At 34.5% G+C, this 15,556-nt stretch overlaps 2 protein-coding genes across 3 annotated transcripts; one reads left to right on the top strand and one right to left on the bottom strand.

Annotated features, from left to right (window-relative positions):
• Positions 1 to 9,564: 9,564 nt before the first annotated feature.
• On the bottom strand, positions 9,565 to 11,046 carry LOC122075636 (transcription factor FER-LIKE IRON DEFICIENCY-INDUCED TRANSCRIPTION FACTOR-like). The gene is made up of 3 exons (XM_042640740.1): positions 10,351 to 11,046; positions 9,880 to 10,053; positions 9,565 to 9,772 (listed from the first exon to the last, which is right to left on the bottom strand). The coding sequence occupies exons 1-3, from the start codon at positions 11,044 to 11,046 to the stop codon at positions 9,671 to 9,673; spliced, it is 972 nt and encodes a 323-aa protein (XP_042496674.1). The 3' UTR covers positions 9,565 to 9,670.
• Positions 11,047 to 11,754: 708 nt separating this feature from the next.
• LOC122076168 (pentatricopeptide repeat-containing protein At2g27610-like) lies at positions 11,755 to 14,750 on the top strand. Of its 2 annotated transcripts, XM_042641478.1 has the most exons (3): positions 11,755 to 12,647; positions 13,027 to 13,125; positions 14,353 to 14,750. In XM_042641478.1, exons 1-3 carry the CDS (start codon positions 12,458 to 12,460, stop codon positions 14,355 to 14,357), a joined length of 294 nt encoding a protein of 97 aa, XP_042497412.1. In that variant the 5' UTR covers positions 11,755 to 12,457; the 3' UTR covers positions 14,358 to 14,750. The 2 variants fall into 2 exon arrangements, with proteins under 2 accessions (XP_042497412.1, XP_042497411.1); XM_042641477.1 differs by having other exon boundaries at positions 13,027 to 14,750.
• The last annotated feature ends 806 nt before the right edge of the window (positions 14,751 to 15,556 follow it).

Below are 15,556 nucleotides of genomic sequence, written 5' to 3'. Positions count from 1 at the left end.
TGAAAGTCAAAACTTAACAAATAGAGATGCCATCTCCCCCTTGGTTCATTTGCTTAAAGATGCAAGCAAATCAATGTAAGAATCAAGAATTAGAAATGCATAAATAGAAGAGAAATGAAATACTTTATTCTGTAAGAATGATTGTATAAATATAGTATTTTGTGAGCTTATAAGAAAATCTATAGAAAAAATTAACTTAATAGTCAGTGACTTTTCTCTTAGCCATTCCCATCGTAATAGCAACTCTACCTATCTCTCTACTCCTCATATGAAATGACCTCACTTCTCTCTAATCTATAACACCGTTATGTCATTCTTCTATAGTGCAACTTGCTAATTAACTAGTCCCAATATGAAAGGGAGCTGGTTATGGTATCCGCAGCAGAATGAAATCAAAATTGATTTGAGAGGATTGAGCCGCAACATTTACATGCTTAATCGCTACAAAGAGTAACAAAATGTGGCATAGGAAAGCATAAAATCTGTATAGTTATGTAGACGTAATGAGTATGACATCCACATTTCCTATCTCATGCTGGGTTGCTTCAGGTCAAGGTTAGCCCAGTCTATTCCAATGTCCAACTTTGCTTTGGGCCTCAAAGTCAAAACCTTGGACCTGGCTGACCATATTTTGAGCTGACCTAGCTCAACAAGTGGCCCAATTTATCTGTTTATTTAATCATGCATAAACCTTCCAAACAATTTCTAGGTTCCTTCCGTTGCAAAAAGAATAAAGGAAAAAAGAATTGAAATCAAATCAGATACTAAAGTGAAATTTTTTGTAATCATTAATTTATATTTATTTCTTCTCGAATACAATACCTCGGAGTTTTACCACATCACTTATCACCAACTATACTAGGCAATTGTCCTTACATCATATAATTGAAATTAACTGCAAAACGTATCATTACATAAAGAAATATATTTTCAAATATGACAAGAGTTTCATTAGGTAGGTTCAAAAACCATGATTACAAAACTCTTTTTTTTTTTTTTAATTCTCTTCACTTCCTTCAACTTGCAATTAGATGGTGTCTTTTTTTTTTTTTTTTTTCTACTTAGTGGGAAGGGTTATCTAGAAAAAGCACAAGTTCAATGATAACATTTTTTAACAAATAAATTACTTATATAGGAAATTTAGGTTTGAGATAGATAAAGGATGCCACCTCACTAGCCAATTAGGATAAAACAAATGTCTTTTCCAGGGGATATTATGAGATGGTCCATCTCTTTAATTTGGCTCAACATATCTTAATAATAACTTATTGGGTAGGTAAGTTCTCTTTTCGAGATTTATACCCAAAAAAAGTCCTTTTTCAAGAGTATTCCTATTAAAAATGAAGACTTCTATGCTAATAATTTTTTCCTTTTTTTTTTTCCTGCCCATATATATGACCAGTTAATGTTAAAAGAAAAACGAAATGAAAACAACCCATTTCTAGCACAATAGGATTTTTTTTTTGGTAATTTGAATATACCCTACCACAAAGATTTATATACCATTATGTGTCACATAGGTTTCGCTTAATATTTTTTCCTCTCTTGCTTGATGGAATTTGTCTCTACCACTTTGCCACAAATAAATAAATAAGTAAAGGAAAAAAAAAAGAATAGGAGGAGGAAAATGGCACAAAAGAATAGGAGGAAGATGGTACGAAATCTCCTCTTTATTGTATTTCATTCTTTTGCATTGTCAGCTTTGGTTTTCCTTGAAAGCTTCAGCCAACCTTTTTTTCTCCCTTTAATGTATTTATTTAATATTTGGGTAACTCTTCTATTATTATTATTATTATTATTATTATTATTATTATTATTATTATAGGGAGGGTTTGTTACAAGGACAATATAAGAAAGAATCTTCGCAATACAATCAAGGAGGGGTTAGAAAATGGTATCATTCATATGGACCACCCACATAACCAGAATAGAAAAGAGAAATATAATTGTGGGTACCATAATTTTATTTTATGTATAAGAATGGTATTAGGGAATCTATAAAATAGCAATGTAGCAATCTTTTTCTCTTATTATTATTTCAGCTGAATGGTTCCAAAAGAATGACAATGAAAATAGGAGAGAGCTTCAGAACAACAATTGGAGAGATAAATTCGGGTAGTTAACTTCTCTTTTAACTCCAAAAAGAAATGAAGGAAACGCTTAATGGTGGTCCTAATTATTATTAACTATAATATAATCAGTAATTAGATATTGACAGAGCGTGAATGGACACAAAAGTATGTGTGGGGTGACGTTTGACCCGGTGATGCTGACACCTGCTTTATTTACTTCTTTATCATTGTATGAGTGTATGACAATGCTGGTCTTGCGAAACACACGATCATGTCACCAACCCCATCCTTCATCCCTCACCTCATCATGTGTTGTCATGACGCAAGTAAGTATCCAAGACTATGGTTCAAGGAGTTGGTATCAGATTGCTCGAATCTGATAATTTGTTTGGGAGTCAGCAGGAGGTGATACCAATTTGGGTTGACCCTGTATCGATGTATTGATACAAACTTAGGGTAAAAGATGATTAAAAAAATCCGACCTTAAAAAAAAAAAAAAAAAAAAAAGAAGAAGAAGAAAGAAAGAAAGAAAGATCCATCCGATTTGGATTAATATGAACCAATCCATATTGATATTAATCGAGACTGATCTCAACACCAATTACTAAAATATGTCCGCTATGGCCTTTCCCCCGAATGGTCAAATTTGATCTGGCTTTGGTTGATTTAATTTGGTTTTATGTATTGGGTCAAATCAAAGTCAGAGATAATGTGTTGTTTGGTTTGATTTGGTTTTGGTTTAGTTTAGTTTTGATTTTTATTGATATTTTTAACAGATTATTATCAGTTTACAATCTATTGATATTTATCGGTTTGATTTTGGGTTTTCGTAAATAAAAGTATCAAATTATTGGGTTTTTCAATTTCTGTCAATGTGGATAATGCATACAAAAATGCGGTGTCTATGATAGATCTTAACGGTTGAACCAAATGGTTTCTATTTATGCCAAATTCTAAAAATCAAAACTGATATATTATTTGATTCAGCTTTTTTTGAGTCGGGTTCTATTTTGACACCCCCTTCCCATAGTTCAAAGTAGCTTATGGAATTAAGGATCAGCATCCACCAATTCTAGAATTGATCTGATGAAGTCTGCCAAGATGGGCTTAAACTCTAAAAATTGGAATTAATAAAAGAAGCAAAGATCTCCTAAGATGAAAATTTATATTTTTTGAAGTTTTGGATTCAATAAATTTGATAATCTATCTACAAAGGATAAGTTTCATTGATTTTTTCTTATCTTATTACAAAAAAAAAATAAACGATGACTAAAAATAAAGATTAAACATAAAATCAAAGCGATTCAAAAATTAATTCGCATATAATATGCCACCAATTCTAATTTGAGTGAGACAATTATTTAGAGCTCATTCGATTACTTGAACCATTTCTCGCTATTGTTGTTAATCCATAGAGATAGGCTCCTGATTGAGAGATTGTCTTTTTTTTTTTTCTCTAAAACATTGAGAATAAACCATGAAATAGAAAAAGAAATTGTTTCTTTTATGCAAATATTCAAGAATTTTTTTTTTTTTTTTATCACCACTGAATGAATTTTCGCCAATCAAAATTAATGGTTTATCTTAATTATATGACCAGCCATGACAAAAATCTTCTCTTGAATTTTCAATGATTTTTGTCAAACTCAAGATTTTCAATATCATTTATCTAACCATTATAATGACATTTAAAGAAATCAGATTGGTTTAGAATTGTAACCATAGTCAGCTATTGATATGGTCCCAACATATATAATTACCACGTGGCAGCTACTAACTAGACATAATGGAATAGGGTTTAGGGAGAGTAGGATAGAACTTTCTACTAGAGAAAAAAAAAAAATAATAACAAGTGGACCAACCACATTGTAGCATGGTTAGGCAACAGGGACCAACATCAAAGTTGGTGCATAGGTTTTAAGGTGTCAAACCATAGCATGAGTTGACTAATGTGGCAGGACCCACCAATTAACACCAAAACCAATCAACCATTTAATATATTAGTGATTCGGTCTCAATTTGAGGATTTGCCAACAGTAATTAATAATTGGACCGGTCATGGTCTATCTGACTAGACCAACATGACAGGTACATTAGAATCAAATGCACTAACCCAACTAAGTAACTGGTCTAAGACCAATTAATCTATCCTAATACCAAAAAAATATACACACTATGGCTTAAAAAGATTTCTCATATGTTTTGTAACCGATTGCAACCAGATTAGTTGAGATCAAATGACTGGTTAATCAAATTATAATCTCAGTTAGGCCACCATTAGACTAATCACTTAATTTCAAATTTGGCCATAAATTAAAGTGGTCCAATAGAAATCAACAAAACCTGACCAATGCACACCCTGAGCTAGCCTAGAACTCCAGGATAATGACCAAAAAAAGAGGGGTACTATTACATGAATATTTTCATCCCTTATAAAACTTTTGGGAGAGGTTCTCTAATCAAGCGGCATAGGGAACACAACAATAAGGAATGACGAAACAATTTTGTAAATAAGGCAAAGAAAAGGAAAAGAGAGATTGTTAGAGATCTAATTAGGATGTAAAGTCCTCTTCTTAAATTCTTATATATATATATATATATATTTTTTTTGGGTAGAATCTTCAACTCTGTCTGTCCATTAATCCCCCACACTCAGTCTGAAATGGAAAAGGATTTTAATAATTAATTTTTGTTCACACATAGGGAAGAGAAAGAAAGAGACTAGTACAAGGCAAAAGTTGATGCCACCAAGAGAAACTAAGCCTAGAAAAATAAAAGAGAAAAAAAGAACAAAAACATCAATCCTGCCAGGGAATCAAAACTAGATCTTCCCACAAAAAGAGTAATATCAAGCTTACTGTAATCTTTAAAAAGCAATTAAAATTTTCAATCCGTTAAGCAAAGAAAATAAGAGACAAATTTAATAAGGAAATTTACCGCACCACCCCCTAGAGAATGTCACAATGATAAAACCACCCCTTGACCAAATTATTCTCAGACCTTCTACTGGTAGTCACAGTTAAGGAACATACCTTATATGTTGATGTCATCTATTATATTTTATTTTAAATACCAAAATACCCTTATTAAATGTTAAGTACCTAAAATACCAGTGTAATATATTCCATCCCCAAACCGATAGTTAGTATACCTGACCTGACCTCAAATTGAGTCGTAATTTACCTTTTTCTCCTCCACTTCTATCTCTAATATTCAGTACGAGCTCCTCAACGGCGGCAATGGAGATTACTTCACCTTCTTCACTCCCACTGACTCATCTCTTCACTTCCATTGACTCGTCTCTCTACTATCTAGATCTCGCATCAGAGGAGATTACCGTACATGGCTTCAAATCTGGAGATTTTCCTCTCCAGCTATCAAGTTATTGCAGTTCTTCATCCAGCCATCCGATGTATTTGAATTTTATGAGTCATTAAAGCCATCCGGAGGAGGACTTGACAATAATTTTAGACCGTTTCGTTGGTCTGATACCTTGTTTTCCAAAATCTCCCACCAGGCGATACTCTGTATTTAGGTTTAAAATCAGAGTTTTTTATTCCTATAATATCTTTTGATCCTCTCTCCTTATCAGACTTATATTTTAAGGACTATTTGTTCTTACCTAGAGGGAGACTTGACTGAAGTTCCCGCCATGATTGGTGTCTTAATTTCTGGAAATTGGTTTTCTCCACACCCCTGGGGCTGCTATGTTTTTAGGCTATTTTTCAACTCTAAAACTTTGATTGTTTCTTTTGCTATATCCACTTGTTCTAACTACAGTTTGGGGATTTTCTCCCTCCTACTATAGTGCTTCCTTTGACCCCTATACCAGGCTCTGTTGCCATCCTACCTTGCTACTCTGTTGCGATAGTGCGACTTGCTACAATGCTATTTGCTACAATACTACCCTGTTCATCTACTACAACATGACCATGTTCAGGTACAAATTACGACTATTGGGGTGTGCAGTCGTCCATGGACATGAGCGGAGTGGAATTACTACCAAGGGGAGAAAGTGGTGGGGTTGGAGGTGACGGTGGTGGTGGAGGTGCGATGATTTTTGAGTATAGGTTGGGTGAAGAGCACTTGGTTAAAACATGAGTTTTAGTTAGTAGGGTATAATGATCATTTTAACACTTAATTTAACAATGATTGACGATAGGATGTCTGAGAATAATTTGATGAAACAAAGGGAGTGGTCTTATCATTATGGCATTCTTCAAGGGGTGGTGTAGTAAATTTTCTAACCTAATACGGTAACAAAAGAAATTCAATCAATATCAATGAAAAACATTCAGATTTCTGAAAAAACCATAAAGAAGAGTGGTGGCTGGAACCATAAGATCCTAAAGTATCGGAATCTAAAAGCCTCTAAAGCAAGACGGTGGGCTCCACAAGTCAGAGTGAAATTATATTTTATTAATCAAGTTCAAGTGAATTTAGCTATACTTAGAGAGGATGACTCGAGGAAACTAGATTGGTACACCTATATCGCCTCATTGGTTGACCTATTAATTTCTATATGTGGGAAGGTGATGTGGTCATGACTCATCATTTATTGGTTTCCAGTCATAATATCTGGCGTATGAGCCCCACCATATGATACATTTTTTTTTTTAATGAAAAATATGATATACTACAATAAGCTGATAATGTCCAGCCTAAAAAACAAAATGAACAGATACCGTATGTGAACAGAACTTTCATGTCTATTTGAAAGGATATATTTATTTGGCTCATGAAATTCTTCACCAAATGAAAACTTTCAAAGGAAATCTCAGTTCATGGCTTTAGAACTAGATTTTTGTTAATTTTTTGACAAAATTATTGAATGGACTTTTTTAGAATAAGTCTTTTTAAAACAGGGTTTATTGACGAATGGGTCCATTGGATCATGCAATATAAGGTTAATGAGGGAATCATTGATAAGGTACATCCTCATAGGGGGCTCCGACAAGGGTACTCTTTTAGTTGTACTTGTTTATTTTTATGTCAAGAGCCTTTTCAAATTATCTAATTAAAGTTGAAAACATTAGGATTATTTTAGGTGATGGAATAAGTAGGATTGATCCTCATATTTCTTATCTTTTATTATTGATGATTGCAAGATTTTCTCCAAATTAAGTTTGGTGATTGGAGGGTACTTTAATAATGAACCTCTTATCCAACTATTGTCAATTGTTAGGTAAGCAAATGAACTTGAAGAAACCAAGAGTTGTGTTTAGTTCAAATACCTTCAATCAAAACAAATTGAAGTGGCTGCTTCAATAGGGCTAAAGCTAGTGTCCACCCATGGCACTTACTTGGGCATTTCCTTCCTATTTTGGGGCAAAGAAAAAAAAAAAAAGACTTTTCTCAAGGTTTGTGGAGAAGGTACAATATCTAATCTCAATGCTTGGTGTGAGAGTTTTTCCTTTCACGAGTAGGGAATGAAATCTTCATTAAAATAGTAGCTACTGACCTTCCCTCATATGTCATGCCTAGTGGCTTTTGTACATAAAAGCCTCTTACCAACCAAAAAGAAAAAATGAAAACCCTTAAAAGCCTCAACTCTACCTCAAAGCATAACATTTTCCTGGAATTTCTTAACCTAACCCAGCCCACGAAGGTCATGTTGGGCTTGATCAGGCCCATGTTGGTCTTTCGAAAGTTGAACCAATTAGTAGAACTCCATTGCCAAGAGCTATCTTTCAATGTACAAAATTAAAATGTGATTTATTTTCTATCGAGGGTGGGACTTGTGTGGACTTATTCTTGGGGCTTCTGAAAAGTACCTTTTGGTAGGCTAGTTATCTCTGTAACCACCCTTTGTAGTGATGGGATTTACTTGGTTTTCAGTGGAGAGAGACTAATTGGTCGGGCTACATGTTTGTGAGCTTGCACAATGAGCTAGGCCTATGTCCATTTAGTAATCTTATGGGCTTGGGCCTACCTGTGGATCAGGGAGTGTGGATCTCTGTGTTGAGAATGCTTTTGCATTCTTTGGAAATTTCATGAAACCTGGTGAAATAAGTGATGGAAATTTCATGTTATATATTTCTCAAATTAAACATCCATAACCTTTATCTAAATTGGTAGAAATTTCAACTCTTGAGTGAATAGATTTTATAAAAAGGTCTCCAATGAAACAATGAATCTAGTCAAATGGAGCATTATCCATCATGGTTTTAACACTAATGTTCATTGTTTATTAAGTTTGGAACCCTTATTAATTATATCAAAAATCATCTTAATACATTAAGCAACAACCCTAAAATCATGGGGAGATCTATATAATTTAACAAATGAAGTGAGGATATGGTTGAAACATGGAGGGCTACGGCCTATCACCCATCCCATTTACATGTTGATTTTATAAAATAATAAAAATTAAAAATTAAAAATAAGGGAAAAGATTCCTACCCATCCATGCACCCCTAAGCCTAGATGCGTGGTCACCATTCTTGGTGAAAGTCTTTTCAGATTACAACCTCTACTATGGAATCGATGGAGTTCATATCTGGAGGATCTGCATTGTTTATTACAAATATTAGATATTTAGGGAATTGTTTACATTAGTCATGCTAAATCTCAGACTTGCTTATATACACTCTACATATTAGCATATACACTTTCTTACCAAAAACAAAATCTATTAGCAAAAACAAAATGTATTAGCATTCTCTCTCTCTCTCTCTGGTGAATTAGTGTACATTTACTCAGTAGTTGAAATATTGACACGCATGCACCGGCCTCTTAGTATTTGGACAAATTAATTTTATTGTCACTTGGTTAACTCCGTTTACCCAAAACACTTGACATTTGAGTAGGAACCCTTGAGGTCTATATATAATTAAAAATTCAACCACATCTATCTTGCAAAATGACATAAATATTACCTTTCATAGATTCCATATTCAAGTTTAATATAGATTTCTTACTCTTTTTTTTTTCTTTTTCTTTAATACTTTTTTTAAGGTTTAGGTTGGTGGTGCTATTCAATTATAAAACAAACCATGCCATTAAATATGATTTTATTCAACCAAATTCAACCCTAGGAAAGAAGCCACCTTTCGTTTCAACTCTTGATGTACAGTTTGAAAAATGGAAGAATACTCATTATGCCAACAAAATTATGAAAAATTACAAAAATTGATCTAAAATATTGTTTCTGTTTACCAAATTATTCATCCAATCTTTCATTTAATCAAATTACCAAAAATAAAAAAATGAGTATCACAAAACTATCCAAAACAATGCCCCTTCCTCACCCAATTACATTTTTTTTTTTATCATTTTAACCCTGATCATCTACCTCCCTCTCAGATCACCTCCACTCCTAGAAGGAAGCTGGGGGTAAAAACATGAAAAAGCTTATGTGGGTGAGGAAGGGACATTGTTTTTGTTCATGAAAGACTAGGTCTAATTTTGTAAATAAAAACCTAATTTAAATAATCTTATAATTTTCCCTAGAATAATTTTTTAAAAAAAATCTTAATATTCCACACTATTCTTTTGGGTTACTTTCCCCTCAAGAAGTTGACTTAGTAGCAGCCATACTGGAAACTATACAACATACACAGAGCTAAGGTTGCTACTTGCTTGGAATGAGAAATCTTCTAAGGATGTGATGTTTTGAACTCAAATCCCTGGTTGCGAAAAGCACCCATCACCAATTTCTTCAATGTGGTCACTTTCATCTCTTCCCCACCCGTCCTAACCTGTTTCATTATATGTTACAATGAACAATAAGAAAAATAAAAGAAAAAACTATTTCAATGAAGAAGAGGAAATAAATTGAAATTGAAACTGGTAATTAAGGGCTTACATTAAGTGTAGAAGTCATCACGTATCTATCAGAAAATGAAGAGACATTGGAGTTTTGGACATCGAAGCATGTCAGAGACTCAAGGGCCTTGTAAAGGGCTACTGCCACCCCTTCTCCCCTATTGCAATCTAACCTCACATAGAACTCTCTTTCCCCTACTTCAAATACCTCCATCTACACAAAAAAAATTAAAATTTTGAGTGAGAAATTAGGGTTTCACCTTCCGAACAAGTCTTACAAACTAGTTTTGAATTGAACCCAAATCTTTAACACTAGAAATGGAATCTAAAGGGTATTTGAAAAAGGCTAAAACCTAGGAAAGTATTTATGAATTTAATGAAGAAGTGAATTATTCTATTTCTTTGATTACGGGTAACAACAAAATTTATCCGAAATTCCTAAGGGATTGGGACTAAAAACAAGTTAAGCAAAGGCATTCTAGTAATTAAAAGTGATAAACTATCAATATACCTGCAATATCTTCCAACAACCTAGATGCTTCTTGTCTATTACTTGGACCTTCTTGGGCTTAGTAGAAAGCAACTCTTTATTAAATCTCCCTCTTCCTCCTCCTACTTCACCTGCTTCTTTATTTCCTCCTACTCCTACTGATAATTCTAGCCCAGCAACTTCAGTTATAAGCTTTTTAATTTGCATTTGCAAATCTTGGACGTACAAGATTGCATCTCCTATCATGGAAGCCTTATCCATCATAGATATGTTAGGAACCAAGGCACGCAAAGCAAGAAGCTTCTCCTTCATCTGGCTCCTTCTTCGTCTCTCTGAAATCAACATTCTAGCTCGATCCACTGTCATCTTCTTACTGGTCCATGAAACTAAGACTTGGGATGAATCCTCTTCATTCTCCTTCAAATCCACTTCTCCACCAAAGGGTTTTGATGAACTGAGTATAGACCCTGGATTTGAATCACTCACAGAGATAGAGTTGAAATCAAACATGTCTCTTGCTGTGGTGGGACAGAATTGGTCATTGAATATTAACCCATCACTGCCATCATTTCCTCCATTAATGAGATTCATCAAGTGCTCAAAGTCACCTCTACCGTTGGCACAATCATGGAAACCAAAGTTAGTGACTTGGGTTTGATGATGAGGAGGAGGAAGAGGAGAAGAGGGAGGAGATGTTTGGAATTCTTGAACATCCATGGCTTAGTTTGCTAGCTATGGTTACTACTTCGACATATTTACATGCTAGTTGCTTAAAAACATAGAGGTGAAGGGTGATTGGAGGAGATTGGACGAGTCCAGACCCACTCCCTGCAGTTAATTAAACACCCCATCCCATCTCACACTATCCATGTAGTGTGGGGACCAACATAAGGGTGTGAGGACCACGAACCACACCCCATGGGTGATGTGAGATGGGGTGGGATAGTTACTTAGACAAAAGGAGAGCCTCTCTTTGATTGCGCGACCCAATCTTTCTATAGGAAATAATTTTGCTACCTAGGTTGCATGAACTTTCTTTTAAACGCCGTTTCAGAGCAGTCAAATAGGAATATCACGCTGTCACAGTTTATGAATAAAACTCTCTGATTCACTGGCTGACGCTTTACACAAGTTAAGGTGACTCTGTTGAACCGTCTGATTGGTACCTTCCATATCATATTATATAATGGTATATTCGTTGAATCAAAATCCAGAGCTTTTCTTCGCTTAGGCTCCGTTTGTTTTGATCAGGAAAATTTTCCCACTAAGATTTTACTGTAAAATCAGATTTTTCTTGTTTTTTAATTTGGAAAATTTTCAATTGGTAAAATTTTACATGAGAGCTACCCTTTTCTGGAAAATTGAAAATTTTACCTTATTATTTATTGGAGCTATTTCAACTGAAGCCTCTGTCTTATTTCCATTTCCTCCCAGATCTCAACAACAAGAGTACGCATGTTGGCTATTGCAGCACTGTTTTGAGGATTTATGAAAAAAACAGACTTATTAGTATGTTGTTCTTGTTTCGTAACAACATTAGAACCATAGGTCGACATATATGTGTGTAACCTGGGGTGCTTTCAATTTTGTTCTCTCTCTCTCTCTCTCTCTCTCTAACCATAGGTCGACATATATGTCTGTAACCTGGGGTGCTTTCAATTTTGTTCTCTCTCTCTCTCTCTCTCTCTCTCTCTCTACATGTTCGTATCCTTAGTACTTATGATTTAATAATTACCTATTGCTATATTGTGTCACATTGTTCGATCACTATTCTCCTAAAATTAAAGGCCAGATACAATCTCATCAACATATTGTTTCTATGGTTTAATGTCTGATGCCATCTTGTTGGTTTACTTGACCATCTAATTCTTCTCTTGGAGGGAGGAGTTTGACTGAGGAGAGAGACAGAGAACAGAGCAGAATTCTTGGAAAATTTGAAAATTTTTTTAAGTGAACTTGGAGACACTTTTGTCTACAAGACTACACTTCACTTTTGCGGCATCTTGGAGATTTGAGAAACCTAAAATATGGGCAATCACTTCACTCCATCCTCATTAAAACTGGGTTGGATCGAGATGTTTTTATACAGAACAATATCCTCAGATTTATTGCTATTTGTGACGATTTGATGAATGCCCGTCTTGTGTTTGATGAGATGCCAGACCCAAATTTGGTCTCTTGGACAAGCATGATCTCGTCTTATGTACAACATGGTTTTAACGACCTTGGTTTGCAGCTCTTTTGTTGTATGTTTCATTCGGGATTGCGACCAAACGAGTTTGGGTTGTCGGTGGCACTCAAGGCATGCAGCATTACAGGTAATTTGATGATGGGTAAGGTCCTTCATGGTCAAATACTGAAGTGTGGATTGGAATTCTGCGGCTTTTGTAGTACTTGTTCTTGGACTATATGTTGAATATCCGAATTCAGACGACGCACGCCGATTCTTTGATGGAATTCCAGTATGGCGAAGATCTGAAGCCTTGTGGAATACATTGCTTGACAGTTATGTCCGGGCTGCTGATGCTGAGGAAGCTGTTGAGTTGTGTCGGCAGATGCTGCTGTTCGATATATTGCCTACATGTTTCTCTTATACAATTATGATTAAATTATGTGCTGACAATTTGAATGTCTACCTTGGAAGGTCCTTACATGACTGTATAATCAAGGTTGGCTTTGAAACCCATGGTTTTGTAGGTGGAGCCCTTGTTGATGCCTACTCAAAATTAGGAGCCTTAAATGATGCCTCTATAAAGTGTTTTGCAGTCTTGAAGAGAAGGATAATGTGGTCTGGAGGTACTCTACTATCTGGTTTCCATCAGTTTGGCGATGCCAAACAAGGGCTGACCTTGTATCTTGAATATTTATCTAAAGGTCATGAACTAGATCCATTTACCTTCGCAAGTGCATTTAATTTGTGTTCAAATTTAGATTCTGTAGGAGTTGGTTCGCAGATACATTGCAGTTTCATTAAGAGTGGTTTCTTGCTGGATTCTTTTGTTGGGAATGCTGGAATGACTTCTGATGCTTATAAAGCTTTGGTTGAGGTTAGAGTTTAATTCCGAGGATAGAAAAGCTCTGAAATTGTTCTATGAAGGCATGGATCCCATCTTTTATTAATACTTATGCTGGGAAGAGACCATATGGTAGCTTCTACTTCTATTATCTAGTTCCTGGCCGGCCAATCCACTGCAATTACTACAAAAGATGCTTCTTCATTGAAGACCAATACTCAGTTCCAATCCAGTGGACTATTTACTCTCTACCCTTGTGATGCACCCATCAAGAACCACACTTTGGTAACTATGTATCCTTCTTCATGGCAGCCATTCCAGCCATTCCAGTCATGGACTATCATTAGCTGAAACCATAATAGTAGTAATTATTTATTTCATCATCATTGGGAGGTGGGTTGTTGTTGAGTAGTCTTTTGGTTATTGGATGTTAGTGTCTCTATTTATCATGAATTTCTATTTTGATTGTGATACATTTGACATGCAGTTGAAACATTTGTGTTTTGCCTATTGTTGGCAAAATACTAGCTTAATCTAATGCTATTTATTTTTAGCAGATATTTGCATAATTGCATATGATAGCTTTCTTGTTTGGTATATGTACTCTACCATCTGTCCTTAGTATGGGTTACATTGAATTAGTTAGCATTAGTCCTAGAATTGTCCTAGAGGTGTCTTTGGCTCAACATCTTGGACTCAACATCAACATTGTCACTATCATTCTCATTGGTTGGATCTGCTATGGATGTATATTTCTATTCATTGCCTTCTCTTATGTTGTTGTTGTTGTTGTTGTGTGTGTGTGTGTGTGTGTGTGTGTGAGAGAGAGAGAGAGAGAGAGAGAGAGAGAGAGAGAGAGAGAATTCATTATTTTTTGTGGGATGTCTCTTCTATATATCATCATTCAAGGTGAATTCCCAACTTCATCCATGCATATTTCATTTTTTGATTCTATATAAAAGTTTTTGATTGATACAACTTTCTTAGTCTATGTGTTTCTTTGGTATAGGTTAACTGGAGCTGGCACTTTAAGTACATGAGCGTTATAAGGTAACTGGAGCTGGCATTTTAATTACATGAGCAGATCAACAGGCTGATACCAATACATTGATGTAAAACCTTGTGTTGAATAGCATCTCTAGTTTCAAATTTTTTGATAGATTGAGTCATACTAGGGTTGAATGAGAATCATTCAACTTTTATTGAAAGCTGTGAAGAGCATTAAACACCCTGTGTGAGTGACCCCAAAGAGATAAGAAGAATCGAAATCACCACACGTTTATTGAAGCGAAGGTCCCTTCACATTATGATGTAGCTGAATATTCAATACTTTCATGTTATCCTTTGTAGTGTGGTTATCATTTTAACAATTCAATACAAATAGCAAGGAACGTGAAAAAAAATAATAATAATAATGGGTTCTAGTCAATGTAAGTTAACAAATCGCATTGTATCAAATACCAACACTCCATTAACTAATGGGTCACTCAAATTGGTCACACCATTTCTCTAAGAAACCCCTCTTTGCCATTTGATCATGTGTGTTTCATATGTTTATTATAAGCTTCAACAATAAAATGAGGATTATAATCTTCAAAAAAAGTTCACAAGGAAACACATTTTGTAGTTGACTAATAAATAATTTTTTTCCCTCTACCTATGGATTAACATATTTCAAACACATGATAAATGCTATCAAACTGACGATTAGAAAAATAAAGTTAAATATGCAAATGTTTGTCCCACATTGGTTGTATTTTTTGTCGTCTTGGATCACATAATGCCTATATATTTTATGGGTTTCATGTTGATACATGGTTTTTACGGTTGCCTAAACTTATAACGACATGTTATGTAATTATGTCAAATAATTTTAACATGAAAAATAAATTACAAACAAACATTGGAAAATTTTTCTGTGATATTTTACTACTTATTTTACTTCCTAAAAACAAACGTTGGATAATTTTTTAAGAAGTGCATAGTTAAGAATTTATATATATAATAAGTGGGGGAGGAGTGGCAAAGGGCCTACAAATATCTCAATAAAAGAAAGTAAAAAATAAATAGAATTTCGGTTAATTTGAATAATCTTGGCGTCGGAAGAATTTATAATAATTTATTTGTTCAAGGAATCAACTCGGTTATTTAAGTACAGAAGAAAATTCCGTTACTTATTAACCTTTATGTATTAGTATATATTTATTTTACCA

The sequence above is a fragment of the Macadamia integrifolia genome, chromosome 4 (assembly GCF_013358625.1).
Source record: "Macadamia integrifolia cultivar HAES 741 chromosome 4, SCU_Mint_v3, whole genome shotgun sequence".
NCBI lineage: Eukaryota > Viridiplantae > Streptophyta > Magnoliopsida > Proteales > Proteaceae > Macadamia > Macadamia integrifolia.
The sequence above is the reverse complement of the archived record's forward strand: the minus strand, read 5'-3'. Positions and strand labels throughout refer to the sequence as shown.

Coding starts and splice junctions, on each gene's coding strand:
- LOC122075636 (XM_042640740.1), bottom strand. CDS start 11,046: ATGGATGTTCAAGAATTCCAAACATCTCCTCCCTCTTCTCCTCTTCCT. Junction 10,054..10,350: donor GTTGTTGGAAGATATTGCAG/GTATATTGATAG, acceptor TTTTTTGTGTAG/ATGGAGGTATTTGAAGTAGG. Junction 9,773..9,879: donor TGATGACTTCTACACTTAAT/GTAAGCCCTTAA, acceptor ATAATGAAACAG/GTTAGGACGGGTGGGGAAGA.
- LOC122076168 (XM_042641477.1), top strand. CDS start 12,458: ATGAATGCCCGTCTTGTGTTTGATGAGATGCCAGACCCAAATTTGGTC. Junction 12,648..13,026: donor CAAGGCATGCAGCATTACAG/GTAATTTGATGA, acceptor ATGGTTTTGTAG/GTGGAGCCCTTGTTGATGCC.